Source organism: Cetorhinus maximus, chromosome 16 (genome assembly GCF_964194155.1).
Source record: "Cetorhinus maximus chromosome 16, sCetMax3.hap1.1, whole genome shotgun sequence".
Classification (NCBI taxonomy): domain Eukaryota; kingdom Metazoa; phylum Chordata; class Chondrichthyes; order Lamniformes; family Cetorhinidae; genus Cetorhinus; species Cetorhinus maximus.
Window position 1 is genome coordinate 59,824,451 of NC_135894.1, and position 26,281 is coordinate 59,850,731.

The 26,281-nt window shown below is 45.1% G+C and overlaps 1 protein-coding gene across 1 annotated transcript in view; it reads right to left on the bottom strand.

Moving 5' to 3' along the window:
- Positions 1-26,281, bottom strand: part of LOC144691873 (cilia- and flagella-associated protein 47-like) — a 647,761-nt gene that overhangs the window by 71,413 nt on the left and 550,067 nt on the right. The window contains exon 58 of the mRNA XM_078560450.1: positions 12,593-12,745. Coding sequence (XP_078416576.1) covers positions 12,593-12,745 — 153 coding nt within the window. The remainder of the gene's footprint in view (positions 1-12,592; positions 12,746-26,281) is intronic.

The window sequence follows — 26,281 nt, forward strand, 5'->3', positions numbered from 1 at the left end:
TCTGAAACTTCAAGTTTACCCATAACATTCCAAGAACTTAACGAAAAAGCAAATTCCATTTAAACAATTCTCCACATTGCTATAGTCTGACATGGAGAAGGCATTTGACAAGACGCCACATCAAAGGTTACTACACAAAATAAGAGCTTATGGTGTAAGGGGTAAGATATTAACGTGGATAGAGGATTGGTTAGCTAACGGGAAGCAGAGAGTAGACATAAATGGGTAATTTTCAGGTTGGCAAGATGTAACGGGTGGAGTGCCACAGGAATCAGTCCTGGGTCCTCAACTATTTACAATCTATATTAATGACTTGGATAAAGGGATCAAATATATGATTGCCAAGTTTGCTGATGACATAGAAATAGGTAGGAAAGTAAGTTGTGAAGAGGACATTATAAGCCTGCAAAGGGATAGAGACAGGTTAAGTGAGTGGGAAAAAAATTGGCAATGGATTATAATGTAGGAAAATGTGAACTTGTCCACTTTGGCAAGAAGAATAAAAAAGCAGGAAATGGGGAGATTGTAGAACTCTGAGGTACAGAGGGATCTTCCTATCCTGGTACATGGATTACAAGACGTTAGTATGCAGGTACAACAAGATTAGGAAGGCAAATGGACTGCTGTCATTTATTGCAAGGGGGATTGAATATAAAATAGGGATGTTTTGCTACAGTTGTATAGGGCACTGGTGAGACCACGTATAGAGTATCGTGTACAGTTTTGGTCTCCTTATTTAAGGACGGACACAATTGCATTAGAAGCAGTTCAGGGAAGGTCCACTTAATTGATTCCTGGAATGAGGGGGTTATCCTATAAGGTTAGGTTGGACAGATTTGGCCTGTATCCATTGGAGTTTAGAAGAATGAGAGGCAATCTTATTGAAACATATAAGATCCTTACAGAGCTTGACAAGGAGGCGCTGATAGGACATTTCCCCTTGTGAACTGGGGGACGCAGTTTAAAAATAAGGGTCTCCCATTTAAGACGAAGATGAGGAGAAATATTTTCTCTCAGAGGGTCACAAGTTTGTGGAAGTCTCTTCCCCAGAGAGTGGTGGAGGCGGGGTCATTGAATATTCTTAAGGCAGAGGTAGTTTGACTCCCTTATCAATGAAGAATCCAAGGGTATAGCGGGTAGGAAGAAAGTGGATTTGAGGCCACAATCAGATCAGCCATGATCTTATTGAACTGCGGAGCAGGCTTGAGGGGCCGAATGGCCTACCCCTGTTCCTAATTTGTATGTTCATAATATTAGCAGCCACCCTCAAAAAGAAAACGGATCCATGTGCAATTTCATTTGTTACCTAGCACAACCTTCAAGATATATTCAGTACATTGACATTACTGTTGGTGTCAGTAAAATGTCATCTTCAGTGGATTGTGGGATTTGCCTTTGGTGGTTGACTTCAAAACTCCAAAAAGGCTGATATTTCTTTTCAGTAATCATGTTATGCAAAAAGGGAACACAACATAAAAATAAACGCAAAGGTCTTAAAAACCTTTATGCTAACTGTTTCGGCAAATGAGGTACCACAATTCTAAAGTGGCTAATTTTAATGAGCAAGCTCATGATGCAAACAAAGCCTTAATTGAACAGGTAAAATTTGGAGCGGTAATGTTTTGTATGTGATCTTAATATATAAAAGAGGCCATTTATGCTATAGGATGAAACACTGATTTAGGTAGTTCCATCCCTAACATCTCTGAATGGTCATTTGCAAGATGAGCAGGAGTTTTAATGCTAGACTATCACCTGATATATCTGGCACTTTGTGTCTAGCCCTTCTGGTGTACCCCTGGCAAAGTTACAGTGGAACTATGAGGAAAGGCCACATCATACTTTTGTATTCTTTCATGCACTTTCCAATACACACAAATATATGAGTTAGGAGCAGGAGTAGGCCACTTGGCCCCTCAAGCCTGCTCCACCATTCAATAAGAACATGGCTGATCTGATTGTAACCTCAACCCCACATTCCTGCCTATCTCAATAACCTTTCACTTTCTTGTTAATCAAGATTCTATCTAGCTCTGTCTTAAAAATATTCAAAGACTCTGCTTTCATTGCCTTATGAGGAAGCGAGTTCCAAAGGACAGAATTTTCCCTTTAACATGCGGGGAGCGGGCCCTGCACGCCCACACGTAAAATGACGTGCGATGACATCGGGTGAGCGTCCCGATGTCACCGTGCGCCGTCATGATATTTTGTTGGGCAGGCACCTGTTAATCTCCGATGCGCGCCCACCATTAATTAACAGGCCACTTAAGACCCTTGAGGCATCGACTGTGATTTTTTGGCGCCCGTGCAATTTTTGGGTTGGCGCATGGGCTCAACGAGCAGGTGGGTAGGACACATTTGTATAAACCTCATCCACAGGCGGGATAAGAGGACTCAGTGGGATCGTGAGTGTGCTCTGTCAAATATTGATTTTTCAAAGTTACTGATACTTGCCTGTGTGATCTGCAATTCTTCAAAACGCATACCAGCTACTTGGCCTGGACTCTCAACCTTCAGGTCAGCACCTTGCAGTGAGGAATCTTTTTTGGGCCTGCAGGTTTCAGGAAGCCTTCCCTTAGCCTGGGAATGGGAGTTGAACTTTCCACTGGAGGCACCTCCTCTGAGGAGGAAGGGAGGGCTAGAAGGAGTAGGAGGCCAGGAGTGCACATTCAGCCTCCAGGAGAGCCACCTTTGGGAGGACAGGCGCAGGCACAAGGGGCGCAAGGCCAAGACGTAGCCCAAAGCGGAAGGGTCAGCAGCAGATGCCACTATCCTACTGCCAAGGTATACAGTCGGCGAAGCAGCTCCCTCAATATGTCTGAGGTGCTGTGCCGAAGGAGGCGCCGTCTCTCAAGGGAGACAGTCAACTACGACTGTCAAATGATTAGGCCTGAGATCTCCGTGAACTGTGTGGGTGGACACCCCATGCCTGTGGCTCTAAAGGTCACAGCTGCCCTCAACTTCTATGCCTCTGGGTCTTTCGAGGGCTCGGTGGGTGATCTTTGCGGTGTCTCCCAATCAGCTGTTCACACTTGTGTCAAGCAGGTTACAGGCGCTCTGATCAGGCGTACATTGACCTTCATCCACCTCCATTTGGACCAGGCAAGTCAGACACAGTGAGCCAGAGGCTTCGTGGCGATTGCCCTGCGTCCAGGGTGCAATAGGCTGCACACGTGTGGCCATCAAGGCGCCAGCAGGTGAGCCCAGTGCCTTCATCAACAGGAAGAGATTCCACTCCATGAACGTGCATATAGTGTGTGACCACAGGATGCCGATTCTACAGGTCTGTGCAAGGTACCCAGGCAGCTCCCATAATGCCTACATCCTCAGACACTCCCAGGTGCCAGGGCTCTTCAGTGCTCCAGCCCGGCTAGATGGATGGCTGCTGGGTGACAAGGGCTATCCCCTCAGAAGGTGGCTCATGATGCCTCTCCACCATCCAAGAGCAGAAGCTGAGCAGCGATACAATAGGAGCCATGCCTCCACAAGGGCTGTGGTGGGGAGAGCCATTGGTCTTCTCAAGATGCGCTTCCGATGCCTGGACCGCTCAGGAGGCGCACTCCAGTACCCAGATCATGTGTCACTGATAGTGGTTGCATGTTGCGCTCTCCAAAATCTTGCGCTGGAAAGGGGGGACGCTGTGGACGATGAAGCCATCGACATAGTGGCTGCGGTTGCAGACGATGAGTCCAGCAGTGAGTCTGAGGATGAACATGCACAGCGAAATGCTGAGGGGGTAGACGCTAAACCGGGCATACTCCAGGGAGGCAGGGACACCCGGGAAGCTTTAATCCAATGAACTTTCAGCTAGCACACCACATATGGATCTCCAGGACAAGCCTGGGCTGTAGGCTCCATACTCGATACCTAAGTGCAAAATCTGCTTGGTTAGCAATATTAACTAAGGGCCTTGTTAATAAAGCTGAATGTCCCACATAGCACTCATAACATTTTTGGAAACCATCCACCTGCAAAAGAAAAGAGGCACCCTTAGCCATGGTGACATGTCTGAGTTTAATATTACAATCAAAGAAACTTAAGGAAACAAAATGACAAAGGTGTTAAGAATCACACCAACTCATAAGGACCTCATTGCGGGCCAACACAAAAGCACCAGTGATAAACCCGTGGTGTGCCTAAGGTGTCTTATGTTTACGTTTTTGGATGCTACATCTTGGTGCTGACCCCTCGCTGGGAGTGGCATCTGAGACAGCCCTGTTGGCCTCAATGACCTTGGCGATCGCCCTCTGGCCCATGGAGCCTGTGCTGGCCCCGCCTGGGAGGGAGCTGCCAGTTCCAGAACTGGCATCTCCCCAGTTGTCGCAGCCTTACTGGATGCAACGGTCACTGGCAGAGGGGTGGAGGAGCTGTCGCCCTCATTTGGAGCACCCTGAGAGGAGCCCGCAGAGACGACAGGCAGCTGCTGCACCGAGGTAAGGTCACTTCGGACCTCCCTGCTTACCGTGGATGGATGGGCACTGAGCTGGGAAACTTAGTGCCCAGACCATCTCCCACATTGGCAATGACCAGCTGAGGCCAATGCCGATGTGAGGACTTGCTGGTCCGAGCGAATCCCCAGGAAGCCCTGATGGGTCTCCTCGGGGAGCTTCTCCACGAGAGTCGCCACTCTCTCCATGGAGGACGCATGGCCCTCGGCCATGAGGCTCATTGATTCGGCGATAGTCCGTGTAGACTCCTCCACCACAGACACCAAGCCAAGCATAGTCTCATGTATCTCCACCAAATGCTCCCACACCCCCGTCCGCATTTCCGGCGTTTGCTGCCTCATGGACAACTCCAGAGGCACATCATCAGGCACCGACTGAGCATGTGCCTGGTCCGCTGCAGCCCTCTGACTGCTGGCGCCATGGGCACTCTCTGTCTCTGCCAGTTCCTCCAGTGAATGTGAAGTGCCCTCACCGCTGTGCCTTGTGACACTAGCTGATGTTCTATTTCCCACTGAGGTGCTAGTATCTGCACTGGTGCCTGCCTGGCAGAGATGGTGTGATGCTGGTGAGACTGCAAGGCCCTCAGGTGTGAGAGCGGGCCTCTGCTGCTCCTCTTCCTGGCCCTGCTCTGCTGATGCTGAAAGGAAGGACAATGGCATTGGATCTGTTAACGTGGAGACAATGTCAATGTGCATCCCTGTCCACCAGATCATTATGCGCTCACCCTTCCATAAGCAATGGTCAAGCCATGTCGCAAACTTCAATCACTGGAACAATGGTGACCTCGCTGTTGGGCATACATACCTGTCCGTGGCACCCCAGCCTCACCGACACCGGTGGACCTGGGCGCTTGGCGCCTCTTCAAATCTAGGGCATCCTGCTTGAAGCTGCTGAGAATTGCCAACTGTGCCAGGCCACCACCAGTCCTCACCCATTCGGTGGCATTATGTGCATTCTTCTCCTGAAAAGGAGAGAAGAGCATTGATTAGCGCTACTTGTACCTGGATTCTCTTTGCGGACAGCCCACCCCTACAAGAGTGGGACATTTCAGGGCTCCAGTGTCTCCTCACTCCTCTGCTGCCGAACACTCACATAACGATGCTAGGCCTGTCCCACCAACCCCCACTCCCTTGGCCAAATGCTGCCTACATCACATTAGGCACCACACGGTCTAACTTTCCATAGCGAGGAGGTGCAAGCAGGTGGAGCGCAGAGGGCAGCAGGTCAATCGGTGTCATGCCACTTTGAAGCTCCCTTCCCAGCAGGTCATCACCCTGACTTTGACATGTCCTGGAGTTACAGCACTGCGCCTAGGTGCAGTTCCTCCTGGTTGCCCCCAAAACAGTTGGTCTCAATGTACCACATGCTGCAGGGGCAGAATCCATCTCTTCACCATCCTCTCACGGTGACCTCGGCAATATCTGCTGGTCCACCCAGCGAAGGACACATGCTATCAATGATTCAATGCAGTCACTACACTCAGACTTGGGGTGGGGGAGGGGGGGCACCAGGGGTGAAAGCGCACCTGCTGGGTTAAGTGACCAATGCCAACATTGTCCTCACCCTTCCTGAGTGCAACAGGTCATTGAAGCGCTTGCGACACTGGATCCGGGTGCGCTGCACCACATCACGGGAGCTCACCACCTCCGCCACCTCCTCCCAGGCATGTTTCGTCATGTGGGGGGGCCCTCCTCCTCCCATCCTGGGGCATAAGGACCTCCCGCTGTGCTGCCACCTCCTAAAAGAGGGCAGCAAGGCAATCATCTGAAAAGTGAGGGGCACAGTGCCCTCCTGCCTGGCCTTCTCACCAGCAGCACTCTGGGGAGCCCTTCCACTGGTCTTTGAAAGGCTGCAGCAACTTTTTAAAACAGGCCACTGGGTCGCCATTGGACCTGGCGGTCATTACTGTCTCGCCGCCGCCCACCCACTCCCACTGTCCTCGGGAACCACGATTCACACTGGGAGGACCTTAATTGGCCCGCCCGCGTAAAATGGCAGCACGGACCTAATGCGGGCAGTGACTGGGTCCGTGCCCATTCCGCCCAGCAGGCAGAAAATTCTGTCCAAAGGCTCACTACACTCAGAGAAAAAAATTCTCCTCTTCTCTGTCTTAAATGAGCAACCCCTTATTTTTAAACAGTGACCCCTAGTTCTAGATTCTCCCACAACAGGAAACATCCTCTCCAAATCCACCCTGTCAAGACCCCTTAGGATCTTAAAGAATTCAATCAAGTTGCCTCTTACTCTTCTAAATTCCAGTGGATACAAGCCTAACCTGTCCAACCTTTCCTCAGGAGACAACCCGCCCATTCCTGGTATTAGTCTAGTAAACCTTCTCTGAACTGCTTCTAACTCATTTACATCTTTCTTTAAATAAGGAGTACAATACTGTACACAATACTCCAGATGTGGTCTCACCAGTGCCCTGTACAACTGAAGCATAACCTCCCTATTTTTGTAATCAATTCCCCTCATAATAAATGATAACATTCTACTAGCTTTCCTAATTACCTGCTGTACCTGCATAATAGCCTTTTGTGATTCATCAGGACTCTGCAATCTCTCACCATTTAGATAATAGGCTTCTTTTTTATTCTTCTTGGCAAAATGAATAATTTCACATTTGCCCACATTGTACTCCATTTGCCAAATCCTTGCCCACTCACTTACCCTATCTATGTCACTTTGTAGCCTCCTTATGTCCTCTTCACAATTTACTTTCCTTCCTATCTTTGTGTTGCACCTTTGCCTGTTGCTACTGTTATTGGGCAAACTTTACTTTTTGACTGCCATTCATGAGAGAAAAGTTTTGGCATAATAGCTTGCCGGTCAATTTCTGCTCCTTTCTGACAAAATTAATTAATAAATTTGTCAAACTCCCACATGTGAAATCCAAGATCTGGAACATCCACAACAGTTTCACAATATTATCCTGCAAGTAAGCACATCAGAAAACTGCAAAAAGATGGCTAAAATTGACATTACCAGGGAAAATATAGGTTTGAAAAAGCCATAACAAGATAATCAAGTGCACTGTACAAAGCCATTAATGTCAACTTAAGTTCCCCCTTTGGAAGAAAATGTTTTTTGTTTATTAATGTTGAAGAATAGGGGGAAAAAAACAACCATTTTGCCTGAATAGCAACATTTATTAGTTTTTCACTTCTTACAAAAATATTTTGTTTTTCCATTCTTCCAACCAAAGTGGATAATTTCACACTTCCACAAATTATCTTCATAAGGCAGATGATGGGCGGATTGTTTGCTGGGGCTGGGAATTATGTCAGTTTCCTTTACGATGACAACAGAAGGAACAAGTGACACTTGGATTCCTCTCTTTGGCTGGGTTCCCACATGGATAGGATGCCATAGGCTGCACACATGTGGCAAGCCAAGTGCCACCATGGCAACCAGGAGCTTTCATAAACCTCAGGTGATATTCTTCCATTGATGTGCAGCTGGTGTGCTACCACAAGAGGTTCATGTAAGTCTATGCCTGATTCCCTGGAAGCTGTTATGATATATTCATACTGAGGCAGTCATTTCAGGAAGCAGACTGAAAGGCTGGCGTAGAAGACAAGAGATACCCCCTTCAAATTTGGCTCATGACACTTGTTAGGTACCGCAACAATGAAGTGTTGGCGCACTATAATGACAGCCATATGGCCACCAGGTGTGTCATAAAGCAAGCCACAAGAATGTAGACGAAATGCTTCAGGTGCCTGAATAGGTCTAGCCCTTCAGTACTCACTAGCGAGGGTATCCAGAATAATAGCGATGTGCTGCCTTCTGCACAAAATTGCACAGCTGAAATTGCAGATGGAGGAGGGTGAAAGCTCTCGTCGTCTTCAGATGAGGAGAACACTGAAGAGAAATAAGATGGGGCACCCATCACTAGACCAGCAGAGTAAATTGCTGGCCAGGATGTCAGTGATGTGCCAGTAGCGCAAAGGATCAGCTAGTGGAAAACATCAGAAATGAAATCCACAAGACTCTTCTACCACCAGCATCAAGCTCCCATTTCCAACTTTGCATTAATCAGTGCTTCAACAATGCATAGACCCATTGCACATCTGCTCAATGGGTGCTGTCATGTATTGACTTTCATCGAAAAATGAGTTGATACTTCGATGCAATAATGGCAAAGACATGGAAGTGGAATTAAACAATAAATTTGATACACTTGAAACTTAGCAACATAACATTTTGTTAAACAAGGACTGCAGCAATTCAAGAAGGCAGCTCACCGCCACTTTCTCAAGGGCAATTAGGGATGGGCAATGAATGCTGGCCTAGCCAGCGATGCCCACATCCTGTAAATGAATGAAAAAAAATACCCATGTGCATACCCCGGTGAATAGCAACAGATTATGCTTCCTACTGCTTTGACATGGTGCATCCTGTGTGGCTTCAGCATAGGTTGAGGCAGGCTGCTCAGATTCTTGCCTGACTGCTGAGATGCTGTTGCCTACACCTGTTGGGTTTCAGGGCCCCTGTAGGTCCCACCAAAGACCGCTCAACTCACAACTATGCTGGGAGAGACTCGGCCATCGGGAGATGAGGCAACATGTCTCCTCGTCTGATGGGAGGGGCAACAAATAAGAAGTGGGAATGCTTTGAGAGGTCCCACTTCCATGTCTCCTTTCATCATCATCCCTCTCCTGGACCAGTACCACTCATCTCCTACCACTCTGCTGCAGGCAAACCTCATGAAGATCAGTGACGTACTGTAAGGCCATAAAAAAGGTATCATCATCTTGTTTAAGCTATCAGGCATATTAGCTTCCAAAAACTGCATGACTGTGCAAATAGCCTGCATGGGCTCATGTGAGAACAATTTCTGAAGTTTCATGGAGGTGACAACTCTCTTCAGGACAAGTCCTTGCTCCACAAGTTGTCCAGTAATTGAGCTGGACTCCTCCATCCTCTGTGTTACTGTAAAGAGTGTGCTTGGCATGTCTGTCAGTATCTGGCTAATTTGCTAATCCACCTCTAACATTCTCCTTCTCAACAACAGCCCCCGGGGTTCAGCATCTGTGTCTGGCTGAGAGGAGGTTGACATGGCCCCTCCAAAGTTATCCCCGCCACCAGTGTCTGCTCATGCTCATTTTTGAGTTGTAAATCAACAGGTGAAAACCCAACTAACTTTCTAAATGGACAACTAAGATATAGATGATGCACACTGCTGCCATAATGCATCAGCAGTGAAGGGTGTGAATGTTTAATCTGGTGGATGAGGAACCATTCAGATAGACTGCTTTGTCCTGGATTGTGTCAAGCTTCTTGAGTGTTGTTGGACCTGCATTCATCCAGGCAAGAGGAAGGTGTTTCAGCACACCCCTGACTTGTGCCTTTTAGACCGGCTTTGGGGAGTTGGGAAGCAAATGAGGCACTACAGTGTACCCAGTCTCTGAGCTGCTCTTGTAGCCACAGTATTATGTGGCTAGTCTAATTAATTCTGGTCAATGCTGACCCCTCCCAGGATTCTGACGGTGGAGGATTCAGCAATGGTGATGCCATTGACTGTCACGTAGGACGTTGCTAGACTCTCTAATGTTTAAGGTAGTCATTGCCTGACACTTGCATGGCAAGAACATTACTTGCCACTTATAAACCCAAGACTGAATGTTCTCCAGGTCTTGCTGTATGCGAATATGGGCTGTGTCATTGTTTGAGGAATTATGAATGGAACTGAACACTGTAATTATCAATGAACATCCTTACTTCTTACCTTATGATGGAGGAAAGGTCATTGCTAAAGCAGTTGAAGATACGTGGGCCCAGGACATTTGTTCTGAGGAACTCCTACTGAGATGTTTGGCCTCCGACAAACATAACCCCCTTGAATGAAGGTCAGGTATTCCCCTGATGGATGCAGCGCATTCAGTGAGGGTAGCTTTGCATAAGGAGTTAGATGAGTGGCAATGATGAATGGATAAATGGAAAAGTGAAGATGTACATAGAAATTGAAAGTTGGGTGCTACTGAAAGTTGATTGGGTGTAAGAAGTCATGTGATGGACTACATTTGGCCAGGCGGAGTAAAATGAAAGTGAAAAGGGCTTAAATATCAGGATGTAGGTGAATCAGAAAAATATAGTAACTTTTATTGACCTGGTTAGGCTATTAAACGGTTTCCTGCACCGCATCCAAGGAGGCATAATGCTCCTGCTGCTACCTTCTGCTGCAATCTCCAGTCACACCTTCTTGGTGAGAGACACATTTTCTTTTCTTCCCATTGCTGGGCAAAAGTATATCCCTCCTGCTCCTGACTGTACCCAGCAGTATTTCCAGCGATGCATTATTAAATATGAATGCTGCTCTTGCTCTACGTGCATCCATTGTAAACATGTCCTGGCTTCTCTAATTTTCTTTTGTACATTGTCCCTTTAAATAAAGTTGTGATCAAGTCATGCAGGTGTGCATCACACCCATTGTACAGCTTGGAGATGTAAACCATTAGCCAAAATGTATTGCTTCAATTCAGTTGCGATCATAGATTTCAACCCACTGATTACCCCTTTGGGTTTTGCTCACAAATTCCAATCCCGGCTTGGAAGTTGGCTTCAGATTAACATCTGGGCCTTTATTTCAGCAACCAAGACCTAACCATAATTCTGCTTTATTATAAATAGCAAATAGAGAAGTAATATCTAAGGCCCCTATACTTTTCTTAAAATAACTTCTCCTTTCCACAGGAACATAAATAAAATTCTAGTTTGTTCTCATGTCTTAGTGGTGTAAAATAAATAACTTGAGTAAAGCAAGAAATATCAGAACAAGGAATTCTCTTCTGCAAATGGACCAGGTTGAATTAGGACACAGCAGGGACCAGATTGAGTTATAGCACAGCACTTTAGTTCATTTCCCAGTATCATGGCTTTTCTGTTCATGTCTTTGTTGTTCCCTCTGTTGCTTCTGTTATACAGGCTTAAATGTGAGGCAACAAATAAGAATACCTGAAGCAACCCTCCTTTCTTGTTGTCTTAACTGCCAGAGGTACAGAATGTACATATTTTACGTTTCTTTGGATTCCAGTTCTTTGAGCTGTTTTAAATGTATCAAAGCACCCTCCCTTGAGCAGGAAATTTCTTCCCTTCAGAAGCAGATGGGAACTTAAAGTATTTTATGGATCTTGATAAAATAGTAGGGTATGTCTTTAATCCAAACGAATGTGTCCGATAGATATATTACACTTAACTGTTTTGTTACTTCCCCCAGCCGATTTTCAATTATTCAACTGCCTGGACAGTTCTCAACTTGCTAAGGTGATCAACAATACTTCGGAACCAGCACAGATGGAAGACTAGATGCCTCTTATCATCCCACAGAAAAACTATTCACCAGGCCAGTTGATCTGCATGGGTGAGATCGGAGGGGACAGTCAAGTAAAAGTTGGAGATCTGTATTGGGGTCAAGGTTGGAAATTTCCTTGGGGTTCTCCCAATTGGCAACGTAATTTTGGCAGAAACCCCAGAAATAGCGCATAAACAAGATTTCTGCCATTTGTATGCTGAAGCTACAAGGACCAATCGGGAGCACACATGCATATGCTTTAAATTTGCCACAGAATGGTATACTGCGTGACAAGGAACAAGGCGAGCTGTTCATTAGGGATAACTGCCTCAGCCAGGCATGGAGCCAGTTCATTACAGAACCTAGAAATGCCCAGCAGCATTCCACGATGAAGTTGGGAATGCATTATAGACTGGCCGCAAGGATCACATAGACAATCATGGCCTGTCGGGTGTGCAGCATACCCTGCCACACCGTATGTAACTTCCAAAATGCTTCATAGCCAGAGAAGTATTTTTAAACTGTATTCACAAATGTAAGGTAAGGAAATGCTATTCCACACAAATAAGGCTGCTGGGGCTGTTTATGAGAATGACCAGCATCGCTGTACCCAAAGCTCCTTTTCTTATGTCCCTAATTGGATTATTCTAATTGCTAATAGGCTACAAAGCAGGTTAATATCAGAAATATCAGCAGCTTTGTAAAATCATTTTGCATGCATAAATAATGTCAGTATAGTTTTGAAATTAGTAGTGTTTAGCATTTTGAACTTTTTGAGGATGAGGACTAAGTAATGATTGGGTGCTTCTTGTAAGGAGATAATCAGATAGAAAGTCACTCTGTAACCTACCACTGGAAGCCCGAACCTTCCCTTGATTGCAAATATAAGCGGTGGTAGTTTGAGTCTTCATTGCTGCTGCACATGAAGGGCCAGGAACAGCACCGGTCAGAATTACTTTTATTGTTTCTTCTTTTCTGTTTCTAGCTTGACACTGGATCACAGCTATAGAAGACAATAACATTTATGATTTCACTAGGCAAGCAATTCCTAATAAATTTTAACATGCCAGATTGCATTTCAGATATATTTGCATCGTCTAGATATTATCATTTTACAGCACTGTTTAGATGTACTTAATTGAACAACAACCTACATTTATATAGCATCTTTAACCTAGTAGAATGTCCCTAGAAGCATTATCAAACAAAATTTGACACAGAGCCACATAAAAAGGTATTAGGACAGGTGGCCACGGTGGGGGGGGGATTTGAAAATAATAACAGAAATTTTAAAACTGAGATGTTGTTGGACCAAGAGCCAATGTAGGTCAGCAAGCACAGGAGTAATGGGTGAATGGGACTTGGTGCAAGGCTAAGGACAACAGAATTTTAGATGAGCTCAAGCTTATAGAAGATGAAAAGTGGAGGCTGGCCATGAGAGTATTTGATTGGTCAGGTCCAGAGGTAAGCTCATGCAGGAGATGGTCAGTGTTACAGAGGTGAAAGCAGGTGGTCTTGGTGACAGAGAGGATATAGGATTGGAAGCTCAGCTCAGGGTCAAACAGGACACCAAGATTGTGAATGGTCCAATTTGATCTCAAATAGGTGGGCAAAAAAGAGATGGAGTCTGTGGGTAGGAACGGATTTTGCGGTGGAGACCAAACACTGGAAGAGGCTTCGGTATTCCAAATATTTAACTAAAGGAGATTTCTGCTCATCAATACTGTCATGTGACAGTGGCTGTTATATTCTAGAAAGCCAGTTGGTGAAGGATAGAACTGGAGAAAATATCTACACACTATTATATTTATTTATAGATACACATTACAAGGATACACCTCCTATAACCAAACAAGCACAGTTTCAGTCTGTGCTTTTTATAGGGATTCAAATGAATTACCACCTGCATAGAATTAAACAATTATTATTATTAATACACAATTAATAGTGGCAAGGACGAGAAAGGTGGTGGTGAGGTAAAACTGTGTGCTGTCAGCATCCATGTGGGACCTGACATTGTATTTTACATGCAAATAAAAGCTTTGATTTTAAAAGCCGCATGCTGCCAGCAGGTACCTGCGGGCATTGGGCACAGGCCAAAAATCTGGGCACGTGATCTTTTATGGAAACATTGCAAGTCCAATTTTCCAGCTGCCATTTTGTAACGGTTTACTGAGGCCAAAAAAATGGCATGAGTGAGTTGCACAGTTCATCGGTTCTGTACAATACTCATAAGATGACCTGATATCCCTCATTATTCAGGGTGCATCTTTTACTGTTCAATTTCTAATTAAATTATAGTGTGACTCATGATTCATAACAAGGAACCCAAGTACATTTACCTCTCTTTCTGGGAACTGATTGAAAAGCACTCTATTCAGATAAGCATACATTCAAACAGCTGGTTTACTTAACATAAAATACATAAAAGAACAGTGAACAGTTTTCACTGTGAAAACAAGTATTTTCATGCTCCTTGATTATAATAAATAAAATGCAAATTTCTCATTTATCTAAACATAGGCTAAATTCTATGGCTATGAGTGAGTTGCGCACTCATTCTCTGGCTATCTTATTCAAAATTATGCTGTCTGAGACTTTTGAAGTGCAGGCGTATTCCTGTCATTGCCTGTTCGAACAAAGTTCATTCTTTGCATCCCCCAAGGGAGAGAGAGAACAAGTTTTCTGCTTTAAGTTTCTAAGATGGGGCTCTGTCCACAGAATTTCAATCAAAGTTACCAATCAGGTGAAGTCTGCTGTGTGAGCAGAAGGCTTTCAAACATCTGCATTAGCTAAGACCCTGGCTTTGAGAATGGAATGAAATGATGATTGTATGTCTCTGGTGTCAAAAGAGCCATCTTCAAATAATGGCATGTAAAACTGGCTGTATATATGCTTTTGACCTACGGCCCAAAATAAAATTTTATCCCCAATAACTCTACCTTTGTATATGGATTAGCATTTCAAATCACTGTTATTGAGACCAGATTAAGTTTACAGGCCCAAGTTTAAGGTTAAAAAAAAATGCTGTGTGTATCCTTGGGGATTAACTCCTCACAAGCGAATCTAACAGCAAAAAAAAATTATAAGACAAAAATTCAGTAGGTCTAGAAATTGGGTAGCCCAGCTTTTTGGGCATGGGAGCTGCAATCATATCAAGGTAAGCAACGCACAAAATACATGTGCTTACTAACTCTGTATGATTGTGGTATTAGACAATGTGGCTCCTGCAATGCCCTCTGCTCCTCAATGCTGCTGGCAAACTCTGCACACAGCAGGAGGCCTCAGCAGCACTATTTGTAGAGGAAATGATACAGCCAGCCGGCTCTTCTTAAAAAGCAGGCTGTATCATAATAGGAAACTGCACAAGAAATTATTGTTGCAATGTAAGCTGTTGCAAAGTTAACATGATGAAAGACAAAGGGATCCATCACTGGGACAGACAAAGGAATCCATTTTGACGAATGCAGCTGGATGCATTAGTGATGCAGATGGGCAAGAGGAGAGATGCTATGCTGCTACAGGGCATGGAGGTGGGGTGGGGACACTCTCAAGGAACCCCTCTGAAGGTAGTAGCAGTAGGAGGCCAGGACTCTGCACTCTGGAAGTCTGGAATGGAGGACCTGGCAGCAGTGGTAAAATGGTGAAAAGCTAGAAAGAGTGGAGATCCAAACAGACTTAGGGATCCTGGCACACAAATCAGTAAAATATTATGAAGAGCTATATTATATAATTACATAAATATATATATTATACAATTTTGAACAATCAAAAGCTGGCCTGTATTTCCAGAGGAACAGAGTATAATGGACTTGAAATCATGCCTCAACTGTACAAAGCCCTGGTTAGGCAACAATGGGAGTGCTGCGAGCAGTTCTAGGCACCACACCTTAGTAAGGATATATTGGTCCTGGATGGATCGTAGTTGGCAGAAACTATTCCCACTAATTGGGGACTCTAGGACTAAGAGGAACAGTCAAAAAAAATTAGAGCTATCCCTTTCAGGAGTGAAATTAGAAATATTTCTGCACATGACGGATGGTAAAAGTTTGAAATTCTCTTTGGCAAACAGCAATTATCAGTAGTTAACCTCAAAATTGAGGTTGATAGATTTTTGTTAGCCAAAGGTATTAAATAACAGGGGGGTGAATTTTACACTAGACTCCCTGCCAGTCTATTTGAAGGCGTGGGCACATAAAATAAAGCAGGTAGCCAGCTCACTGCCTCCTCGACCTGTCCCCCATATTCTGGGGGGATGGGTAAGGCATCAGGCAGCCCGCCCGCCCTTAGACCTTTTGAGGCCCTTAAGTGGTCAGAGGTACCGGCCAATCAGAGGACGGAACTTCCTGTCCCTGAGGTGTGGAAGTCCCAATCTCAAGTCATTAAGGCCATCCCCAGCGTAATATCGCAGCGGAGCGGCCAGATTTAAGGTCAGCGTGGTGCGACTGACTTTAAGTAGAGAGAGGTGGGAGGGTGGGTCATCTGCATCACTCCCCCCAGGTGGCATGATGGTATTGTCACTGGACTAGTAATCCAGAGACCCAGGGTAATGCTCTGGGGAACTGGGTGGTCATGATGACCATGAAACCATGTCGATTGTCATAAAAACCCATCTGTTTCACTAATGTCCTTCAGGGAATTAAATCTGCTGTCCTTACCAGGTCTGGCCTACATGCCACCCCAGGCCCGGCCTACATGTCACCCCAGGCCCACAGCAATGTGGTTGACTCTTAAGTGCATCAATCTGCTAAAAAGTCTAAAAGAAATAGAAGTGGATGGACCACTTGGCCTCGACCAAGGCATTGAAAACGACAATGGCAAACTCAGCCCTGTCAACCCTGCAAAGTCCTCCTTACTAATATCTGGGGGCTTGTGCCAAAATTGGGAGAGCTGTCTTACAGACTGGTCAAGCAACAGCCTGACATAGACATCCTCACGGAAACACACCTTACAGACAATGTCCCAGACACCACCATCACCATCCCTGGGTATGTTCTGTCCCACCAGCAGGACAGACCCAGCAAAGGTGGCAGCACAGTAGTATACAGTCGGGAGGGAGTTGCACTGGGATCCCCAACATCAACTCCGGACCCCATGAAGTCTCATGGCATAAGGTCAAACATGGGCAAAGACACCTCTTGCTGATTACCATGTCCTGCACCCCCTCAGCTGATGAATCAGAGGTCCTCCATGTTGAACACCATTTGGAAAAAGCACTGAGGGTGACAAGTGCACAGAATGTACTCTGGGTGGGCCATTTCGATGTCCATCATCAAGAGTGGCTCAGTAGCACGACTACTGACCGAGCTGGCCGAGTCCTAAAGGACATAGCTGCTGGACTGGGTCTGCGGCAAGTGGGGAGGGAACCAACAAGAGGGAAAAACATACCTGACCTCATCCTCACCAACCTGCCTGCTGCAGATGCATCTGTCCGTGACAGTGTCGGTAGGAGTGACCACCGCATAGCCGTTGTGGAGACAAAGTCCTGTCTTCACATTGAGGATATCCTCCATCGTGTTGTGTGGCACTACCACTGTTCTAAATGGGATAGATTTCGAACAGATCTAGCAACTCACGACTGGGCAACCATGAGGCACCGTGGGTCATCAGCAGCAGCAGAATTGTACTCGATCACAATCTGTAACCTCATGGCCCAGTATATCCCTCCTCTACCATTACCACCAAGCCAGGGGGATCAACCCTGGTTCAATGAAGAATGCAGGAGGACATGCTAGAAGCAGCACCAAGCATACCTAAAATGAGATGTCAACCTGGTGAAGCTACAACACAGGACTACTTGCATGTGAAACAACATAAGCAACAAGTGAAAGATGTCACAACCCACGGATCAGATCTAAGCTCTGCAGTCCTGCCACATCCAATCGTGCATGTTGGTGGATAAGTAAACATATCGCTGGGGAAGCCCAGCACATCTGTGCAAAAGATAAGGTTGAAGCATTAGAAGTGTCAAGTGGATGATCCATCTAAGCTTCCTCTGGAAGTCCCAGCATCAGAGATGCCAGCCTTCAGCCAATTTGATTCATTACATGTGATATCAAGACTTAAGGCACTGGATACTGCAAAGGCTATGGGCCCTCACAATATTCCAACAATAGCACTGAGGACTTGTGCTCCAGAACTTAACGCACCCCAAGCCAAGCTGTTCCAGTACGGATACAACACTGGCATCTACCCAACAATGTGAAAAATTGCCTAGGTATGTCCTGTACACAAAAAGCAGGACAAATCCAACCCAGCCAATTACCGCCACATCAGTCTGCTCTCCATCATCAGTCAAGTGACGGAAGGGTCAACAACAGTGCTATCAGGCGGCACTTGCTTAGCAATAACCTGCTCACTGATGCCCAGTTTGGGTTCCACCAGGGCCACTCAACTCCTGACCTCATTACAGCATTAGTTCAAAAATTGACAAAAGAACTGAACTCCAGAGGTGAGGTGAGAATGACTGCCCTTGACATCAAGGCCGCATTTGACCAAGTGTGGCATCAAGGCACCCCAGCAAAACTGGAGTCAATGGAAATCAGGGGAAAACTCTCCATTGGTTGGAATCATATCTAGCACAAAGGAAGATGGTTGTGGTTGTTGGAGGTCAAATATCTCAGTCCCAGGACATCACTGCAGGAGTTCCTCAGGGTAGTGTCCTGGGTCCAACCATCTTCAGCTGCTTCATCAATGATGTTCCTTCCACGTAGCAGCACCATCCGCAATTCCTCAGATACTGAAGCAGTCTATATCCAAATGCAGCAAGACCTGGACAATATCCAGGCTTGGGCTGACAAGTGGCAAATAACATTCATGCCACACAAGTGCTAGGCAATGACTATCTCAAACAAAAGAGAATATAACATTCAATGGGAATACCAACATCCTGGGGATTACCATTGACCAGAAACTGAACTGGACTGCAGGAGCAGGTCAGAGGCTTGTAGTCCTGTGGCGAGTAACTCACCTCCTGACTCCCCAAAGCCTTTCCACCATCTACAAGGCACAGGTCAGGAGTGTGATGGAATACTCTCCACTTGCCTGGATGAGTGCAGCTCCAACAACACTCAAGAAGCTTACCACGATCCAGGACAAAGCAGCCCGCTTGATTGACACCCCATCCACAAACATTCACTTCCTCCACCACTGATGCACAGTGGCAGCAGTGTGCACCATCCACAAGATGCACTGCAGGAACTCACCAAGGCTCCTTAGACAGCATCTTCCAAACCCATGACCTCTAACATCTAGAAGGACAAGGGCAGCAGACACATGAGAACACAACCACCTGGAAGTTGCCCTCCAAGCCACTCACCATCCTGACTTGGAAATATATTGCCGTTCCTTGACTGTTGTTGGGTCAAAATCATGGAACTCCGTCCCTAAAAGCAAGGTGGGTGTACCTACACCACAGGGACTGCAGCAGTTCAAGAAGGCAGTTCACCACCACCTTCTCATGGGCAATTAGCGATGGACAATAAATGCTGGCCTAGCCAGCGTTGCCCAGATCCCATGAATGGAATTTTAAAAATGCACCTCATAGACTAAAGGTATGTGGAGTTAAGTCAGTATCAGTCATGATCTAATTGAATGGTAGAACCGGCTCAAGGGGTACCCATGTTCCTATGCTCTGATGTGAGCATCAGTGAATTTAACTTCACAACACACCTCCCACATACAACACAAACTTGCTCAGTGCACCAGGCCTCCAACGCTCACACAGCAGCACTCCCAGGCACTTAAGACTCATGTCTAATATTTAGATACTCCGCCTCACAAATCTAGCATTGCTGCTAGCCTCACATCTACCCCTCACTACCTCACATACCTCCAGTGAATCAGCTACAGCAGATAAATAACCCAAAGACAATTTTACACAACTACTCTAGAGCAGAATTGGTGAAGGACAAGGACGATGAATCTTCTGAGCCCTGGAGGGGAGATGATTTTCTGCATCAAGGTGCCAACTGCAACAGGCCCCATCAATGACTTGAGAATTCAACATTGCTGAGATCATTGAGGATGGCAGCATGTTCCTGCCTTATGCCCTTTCTCAATTCACAGCTCCCCATCATACAGCATGATGAACAAGCTGCTGATGGTATGGCCATGGACATCTTGCATTCCACCCAACTCCCCTTCCCTCAGATGAACATTCCCTTTCTGATTTTCTGCTTTCAGCCACCCAAAAACGTCACCTGACCAAACACATGAGCCCATGGAGGAGGAGAGAAAGCAAAAGCACAGCACTGATGAAAAAGTCCTGTTACTTGAGCTGACACTCGCAGTCACTGGCTCAGATACTGACAGTGCAATTACCTTGGAGACAAGTACAAAGTTGGAATCAGCACATAGTGAGTCGTCTGGGCATCAGTGGGCTGCAGACAGATCAGGGGTAAAGAGTGGCTCGTTTGCAAGCTCATCAGAGGCCAAGATGCCAGGCGAGTTCTGATGCAGAGGATTCAGATGAGCACCTCAATGGGGCGCACACAGGATAGCTCTATGAATGGGCGTGCACATCAAGATACTGGCTGCATTGGCTGGCCTGCCAGACAGCCTCCTGCCATTATCAAGACTTGTAGTGGGGTCTGGCTCTAACTTGGCAGTGGCACAGAACTTCCCCTCTCCACTGCCTCTGCGTGTTGCAGATCCAGAGGCACTGTCATTGCTGTCCCCATATCTGGTGCTGCATTTGTGTCTACAGGTCATCTACCCACCTGCCATCTCTGTAAGGATGAGCTAACATTATCTGACAAATGGAAGAACTCAACAAAACACCTTCAAAAACACCCCAGAGTACTTTCAGACAATTTACATTCGAAAAAGTTCCAAAAATTACCTTACCTGCAATCGTGTAGGGTGCCTGGCCTTTTAAATAACACTACTGCAAGACTCAGCCTGCAGCTTTACTCTTTTTCATGACTAAACAACACATACGTTACCTGCACGTTCGTTACTAACATTTGGGATCCTGGCATCACATCAACATATCAGATCCTGTGATATCAGGAAAATTAGCACCTTCCAACATACACAGGGGCACACTTGCCCCGGTGTATGCCCATATCCTTGCAGAGCTGCCACACAGGCTGTGTAGGAAGCCGCTGGCTGCATCATGCTACGCTACAGAATTTTGCACTCATTAAATTTAAATTGCTACATTGGACCACACATAAATATGAAAATTAAGCAAACATGGAGCCATGCTGAACTTCATGAGTTTGGCAAAGAGTCTCCCACTGTATTAATTACCCATTGCTCTTAGGGCCTCTTAAAGCTGATTTGTTGCTGTTTTCATTACATTTTCTTCTTCCAGATCATGGAGCAGTACAAAAGTTCATACTCGGGCTCACCCCTAGCTCTGCCAATTTTTGAACAGCTCTGGGACAGTCATGTGCAGAAAGCTGCTCAGGGATCCGTTAACTTTGTTGTGGGTCTTAGAGGGGGTTGTTCATGGTCTAGGTTTATAGATAATACTGGAGGCAAGGCTGTTGGTAATAATTACCTTTTATTGAACACTATACTAACATTCTAAAATTATATATCACTGGCTGGTAATTCGTAAAAGGGGATAAATAGGTACTAAACAGTAAATAAAGCAAAAAGAAAAAGCAATGCAGCAAAATAAATATAACAAAATAAAACCAATAATTAAAGAAGGTGAAAAAGTATTGGACAATCCTAGTTAGATATATCTTCAAGAGGAACAGAAAGTCACAGCCAGCACCTGCAGCCTGGTGCTATGGATTTTATTTTTGGAAATTTAATAAGACTTGTGAGGTGGAGCAATGGAACCCTCTATTCCCTTGGTGCCCACTGGAAAACCCAGGGCTCTGCCTTTAAGTGAGTGTTTTCACTGCCAGTGCACAAGAGTGGAAAAGCTATGATGAATATCAAAATACTAAGCTACGCAAAAATGGGGCACTTTTGGGTCACTATTACCAATTATCACAGGCAACAATCACAAAGAGAAAGCCACTCATTATGATGGGAGTGATTTCTGTGCAAATAGCAGAACATTTGTATTCTGTTGAACAGAGAAAAAATTCTGCAATTTACAATATACAGGGCTAAAAATTCATCTGTACCATGAATTGGTGGCGGGGGGGTCACAATTCATAACCTGGCACACCAGTTCTGTTGGAGCTAGGCAGTACTTCATGCTGCTTCATCATTACCTTGATTTCAGCATGCAGCCCAGTGAGACTTGCAATGCCGGCTGGCGGCATGCACAATGAGGAGCCCAAGAGTGTGCAAGGCTAGCATGTGTTCCAGATAGGCTGCCTTTAAGAGCTGGAGGCTATCCATCGTAAAAGAAGGCTGCACAGGAACACTTGAGTCTAAAAACCCAACTGAAGCAGAAAAGTGGAGCACCAGCTCAGGTAGAAGGCTCCAGCATTCACTCATGCCTCTCTGGAAGCATAGGTGATGGTGATGGGTAGAAGGAGAGTGTTGTAATATGTCTTTGAGGGATAGCAGTATGACAGCACTCGAAGGGAAGTGTGTCATGTAATCTAATCTTAGTTGACTTTTGCTTTGAGTGGAGCACACACACAGCTCCAATGTCTTCGAGCTTTATACCTATGTTTAACTGTTCTCATGTGCCTAGTCTTAATAAATGAATCTGTGACATGTATACCAAATCCTTTGTAAGCGAGTGGTGCCTTGTGTCTTACATAGTAAATAAGCCCAAGGATTATATCAATATAATAACACAGCATGGTGAGCAGCAGGGTGAGACAAGTGGCAGCAAGATTAACTACAGGTATGACATGGTGAACAGCCTTACATCCTACTACAAGGCTTGAGAAGACCAGTGACATTTTGGTCAAATTGAAACAAAGTTGCAGCATCAGAAAGTGTTGAAAACACTGCATTGTGACTGTGAAGAAAAGCTTTGAAGAGACGGCGCCGAGCTAGTGCTCAGGGGCAAACAGATCCCTCACGGTGAGATTGCAGTGCATAGCCTATCAGTTTTGTGAGCGGGACAGCACGTCCAGTAGACCAGCACTGGGTAAGCTCAGTCAGGAAAGGCAAGTGACCAGGGTGTGAGCTGGATTGATAACGAGCAAGGGAGAGTCAAACAATAAACAAAAAAAAACATTAAAAATCGAGCTAGAGAAGATTGCAATTATAATGGGTGCCTTTGAGAGTTGCTCAACAGTAAATTGCATAAAAAGCAAAGATGCCATTACTCCATGTTGCGTTCCTGCCACAACTCGTTGTCATGGGTGGAGCTTGAGAAAAGAGTGCAAAAGTGCCTATATGACACTGGTACTACAGAAAAAGGAGTATTGGCAGAATGTCCATATAATTCCCCAGTTTGAATTAGGATGCAGCTGACCTACTATCCAAATTCAAAATCTTTAAACAGCTTATCGAACTATGGTTTCTTGATTCAGGTGTGGCTGAACAAGGCAAGCAAGCCATAAAAATTCACCTAGCAATTGGGAATGAAGGTCTACACAGGCTTGACACATCAAGATTAACTGAAGAAGAGCTAAAGGATCCCCAAAAGATATGGACTACATTGGAAGGCTGGTTCGGAATCAGGTTAAACTTTCGTATTCATCAACTAGAATTCATATCATTTCGACAACAACCTACAGAGTCCATGGACAACTTCATCAGCAGATGCAGAGGAAAGGGTACCTACTGTGATTTTTCAAATGCAGAGTTAGTAGACAGAATTGTGGATTTGGTGATTGCATCCACTCCCATGGAAGCATTCCAGAAAGATTTGCTAGACAAGGCTAAAACATATAGCATCGAAGAGCTACTCACGGATGGATGTAAACACGAAGCGATCCTCTCAGGTCAACAAAGCTTACAGGTCCAAAGTACAACCCCACTTGATGACACATTCACTAGGATACCCAAACCTAGCAAACCTTGTGGAAAGTGCAGACTTCTGCATGCACCAAGGAAATGCCCAGTTTTTAATCAATTCTGCAAGGCATGTGGCAGAAAAGGTCACTGGCAGTGGTAATGCACTAGAGCAAAGACTGATGCAGCTACAAAGAGTTGTGCACTGATCCATACAAATTGTATACAATGGGTGCCTGCAAGCAATAAGAATGACCATTCAATATCCTGTCAGAAACATATACATGAAGTGATTGACAAGCCAGAAAATGACGATGATGTGCATGATGAGATGAAGAGTGGTGAATACATGTTTCACACCATCAATCTTGTGGAAATCATAGATGCCATCTCACCATCCGAAGTGTTTGCCAAGATTCAAATTATCTGTCATAAGAAAGTTGGTAACTATTCGTTATTGGCCAAGATTGACACAGGGAAAAGTGCCAACATACTACCTCTGCGAATTCTATAAGGCTTGTATTCACAGACGTGGAAGGCCGTGGAAAAACCTACTACTGTGAAACTTTCAGCGTGCAACAGTTTACTAATTCCATGTGCAGAATCCATAGTCCTGGAGTGCAAGTACAATCAATCCTCCTGGATGTCACAGATGTTCTACATTGTGGAAACTAAAGGCCCTCCGATTGCCGGTCTACCAGCATGTTGTGATCTCACACTAGTAACAATCCATAGAATTAGTCAGACATCGCAAGGCAGATCAACCTCACAAACTATTTCTATCACCTCAGTTCATGGTCTAACATTGAAATGCCCAAAATGTTTCAAGGGAGCTACAACATTACACTTGCAGGAAGATGCAAGTCTGTTAATTGATCCACCATGTAAGTCCAGCACCCACACACTAGGCACATTGAAGGGCGAACTTGACAAAATGGAGAAAGACAGAATCATTAGAAGAGTACAAGAGCACACAGATTGGCGCAGCCTGATCACATGTCACAAAGAAGGATGGATCATTGAGAGTATTCCTTGATCCAAGACATTTGAATGGCACCTTTGCAATGCTGTTCTTACAAAGTACCCACATTAGAAGAGTTAAATCCAAGATTTGCAGGTGCAAAATTCTTCTCAAAACTTGATGCCAAGCATGGCTACTGGTCAGTACACCCTGCAGAGAAGTCCCATGAGCTTACTACATTTTGTAACCCATTTGGACAATACTGCTTGCAAAGATTTCCTTTTGTGCTCTTAGCCAGGATCTCTTTCAAGCTCACATGGACTGCATTACATGCACTGTACCAGGAAGCATCTGTATCTCAGATGATATAGCTGTTGTGGGAAGAACAAAGCAGGAACATGACCATAGTCTGCATTTATTGATGCAAGTTGCTGGCATGAAGAAGGATTGGTGTTCAACAGTCTGAAATGTGCCATCAACATGCAGCAGGTCAATCTCTTCAGTTCTATTTATTCCAGTGCTGGCATATGTCCTGATCCAAGTAAAATACAGGATATTAATGTCATGCCACCTCCTCAAGATAAGGACAATCTTTGAAGATGGCTAGGTATTTTTAATTCTTGTCCCCAAACATTCCCAACTTCGCTGAAAAATCTTCATCACTAAGGGAGTTGTTGAAAAAGGATGTGCCTTTCCTGTGGCATGAAGACCATCAATACTTCTTCCCTTACTATACAAAAGAAAACTGATTGCATTTGCATTCACTTCAAAAGCTTCTGTCCATAACGCAATCGACCCACTCCAACAGTGAACGGGAAATATTAGCTTTAGTGTTCAGAATCATGCGTTTTCAAGCCTGTCTATTGGGCAAAGGATTTGTGGTAGAGACTGACCACAAGCCACTGGAGATGATTTTGTGAAAGCCATTGGCCAGTGCACTTCCAAGATTGAAACATCTCTTGATAAAAATTCAAGGTTATGACTAAGATTAGGTACAAACCAAGTAACTTGATGGTCACATCTGGTACACTTAGCAGGTTGCCCAAGTCAGTGAAAACCGCAGGTATATCCTTAGACCTACAATTTGACTTCATCCATATCGAACTTGAAGATTTTCTCCGAAAGAATCTGGTACACTTTGCACAACACAAATGCCAGCGGCTACAGGAAGAAACAGGGAAAGATTCTACACTACAGAAACTGGAAAACCATCATCAAAGGATGGCCTGATTCAATTCAGCATTTCCATAACACGTGAGACCATTTTGGCCTTATCAGGATGAGCTAGGCATCTCCTGGGGAGTCATTTTTAAAGGCAGGCAGATCATCATACCAGAATCTGTGTGACCTGATATTCTTCAACAACTTCATCACTCACACATGGGCATAGATCGGATGAGAAGACTCACAAGAGAAACAGTCCATTGGTCGGGTATGAACAATGACATTGAAGTTGTCATCAAGAAGTGGGAGGCATGTGAAGAGCATATGCCAAGTCAGCACAAAGCACCATTGATTCTATACAAAGTTCCTACCCATCCTTGGTTCAAAATCACATTCGGCATTTTTCATGTCCATGGCACTGACTTCATCGTTATCATCGACAACTTTACCAAGTACCCCATTATTGTACAATTGCACAATACGTTTCACACAACAATCACACACACTCTTAAGTGCTATTTTCAGTTTATTTGGTGTGCTGAGAGAGATCATTACAGACAACAGTCCACAATTTATTGGTAAACC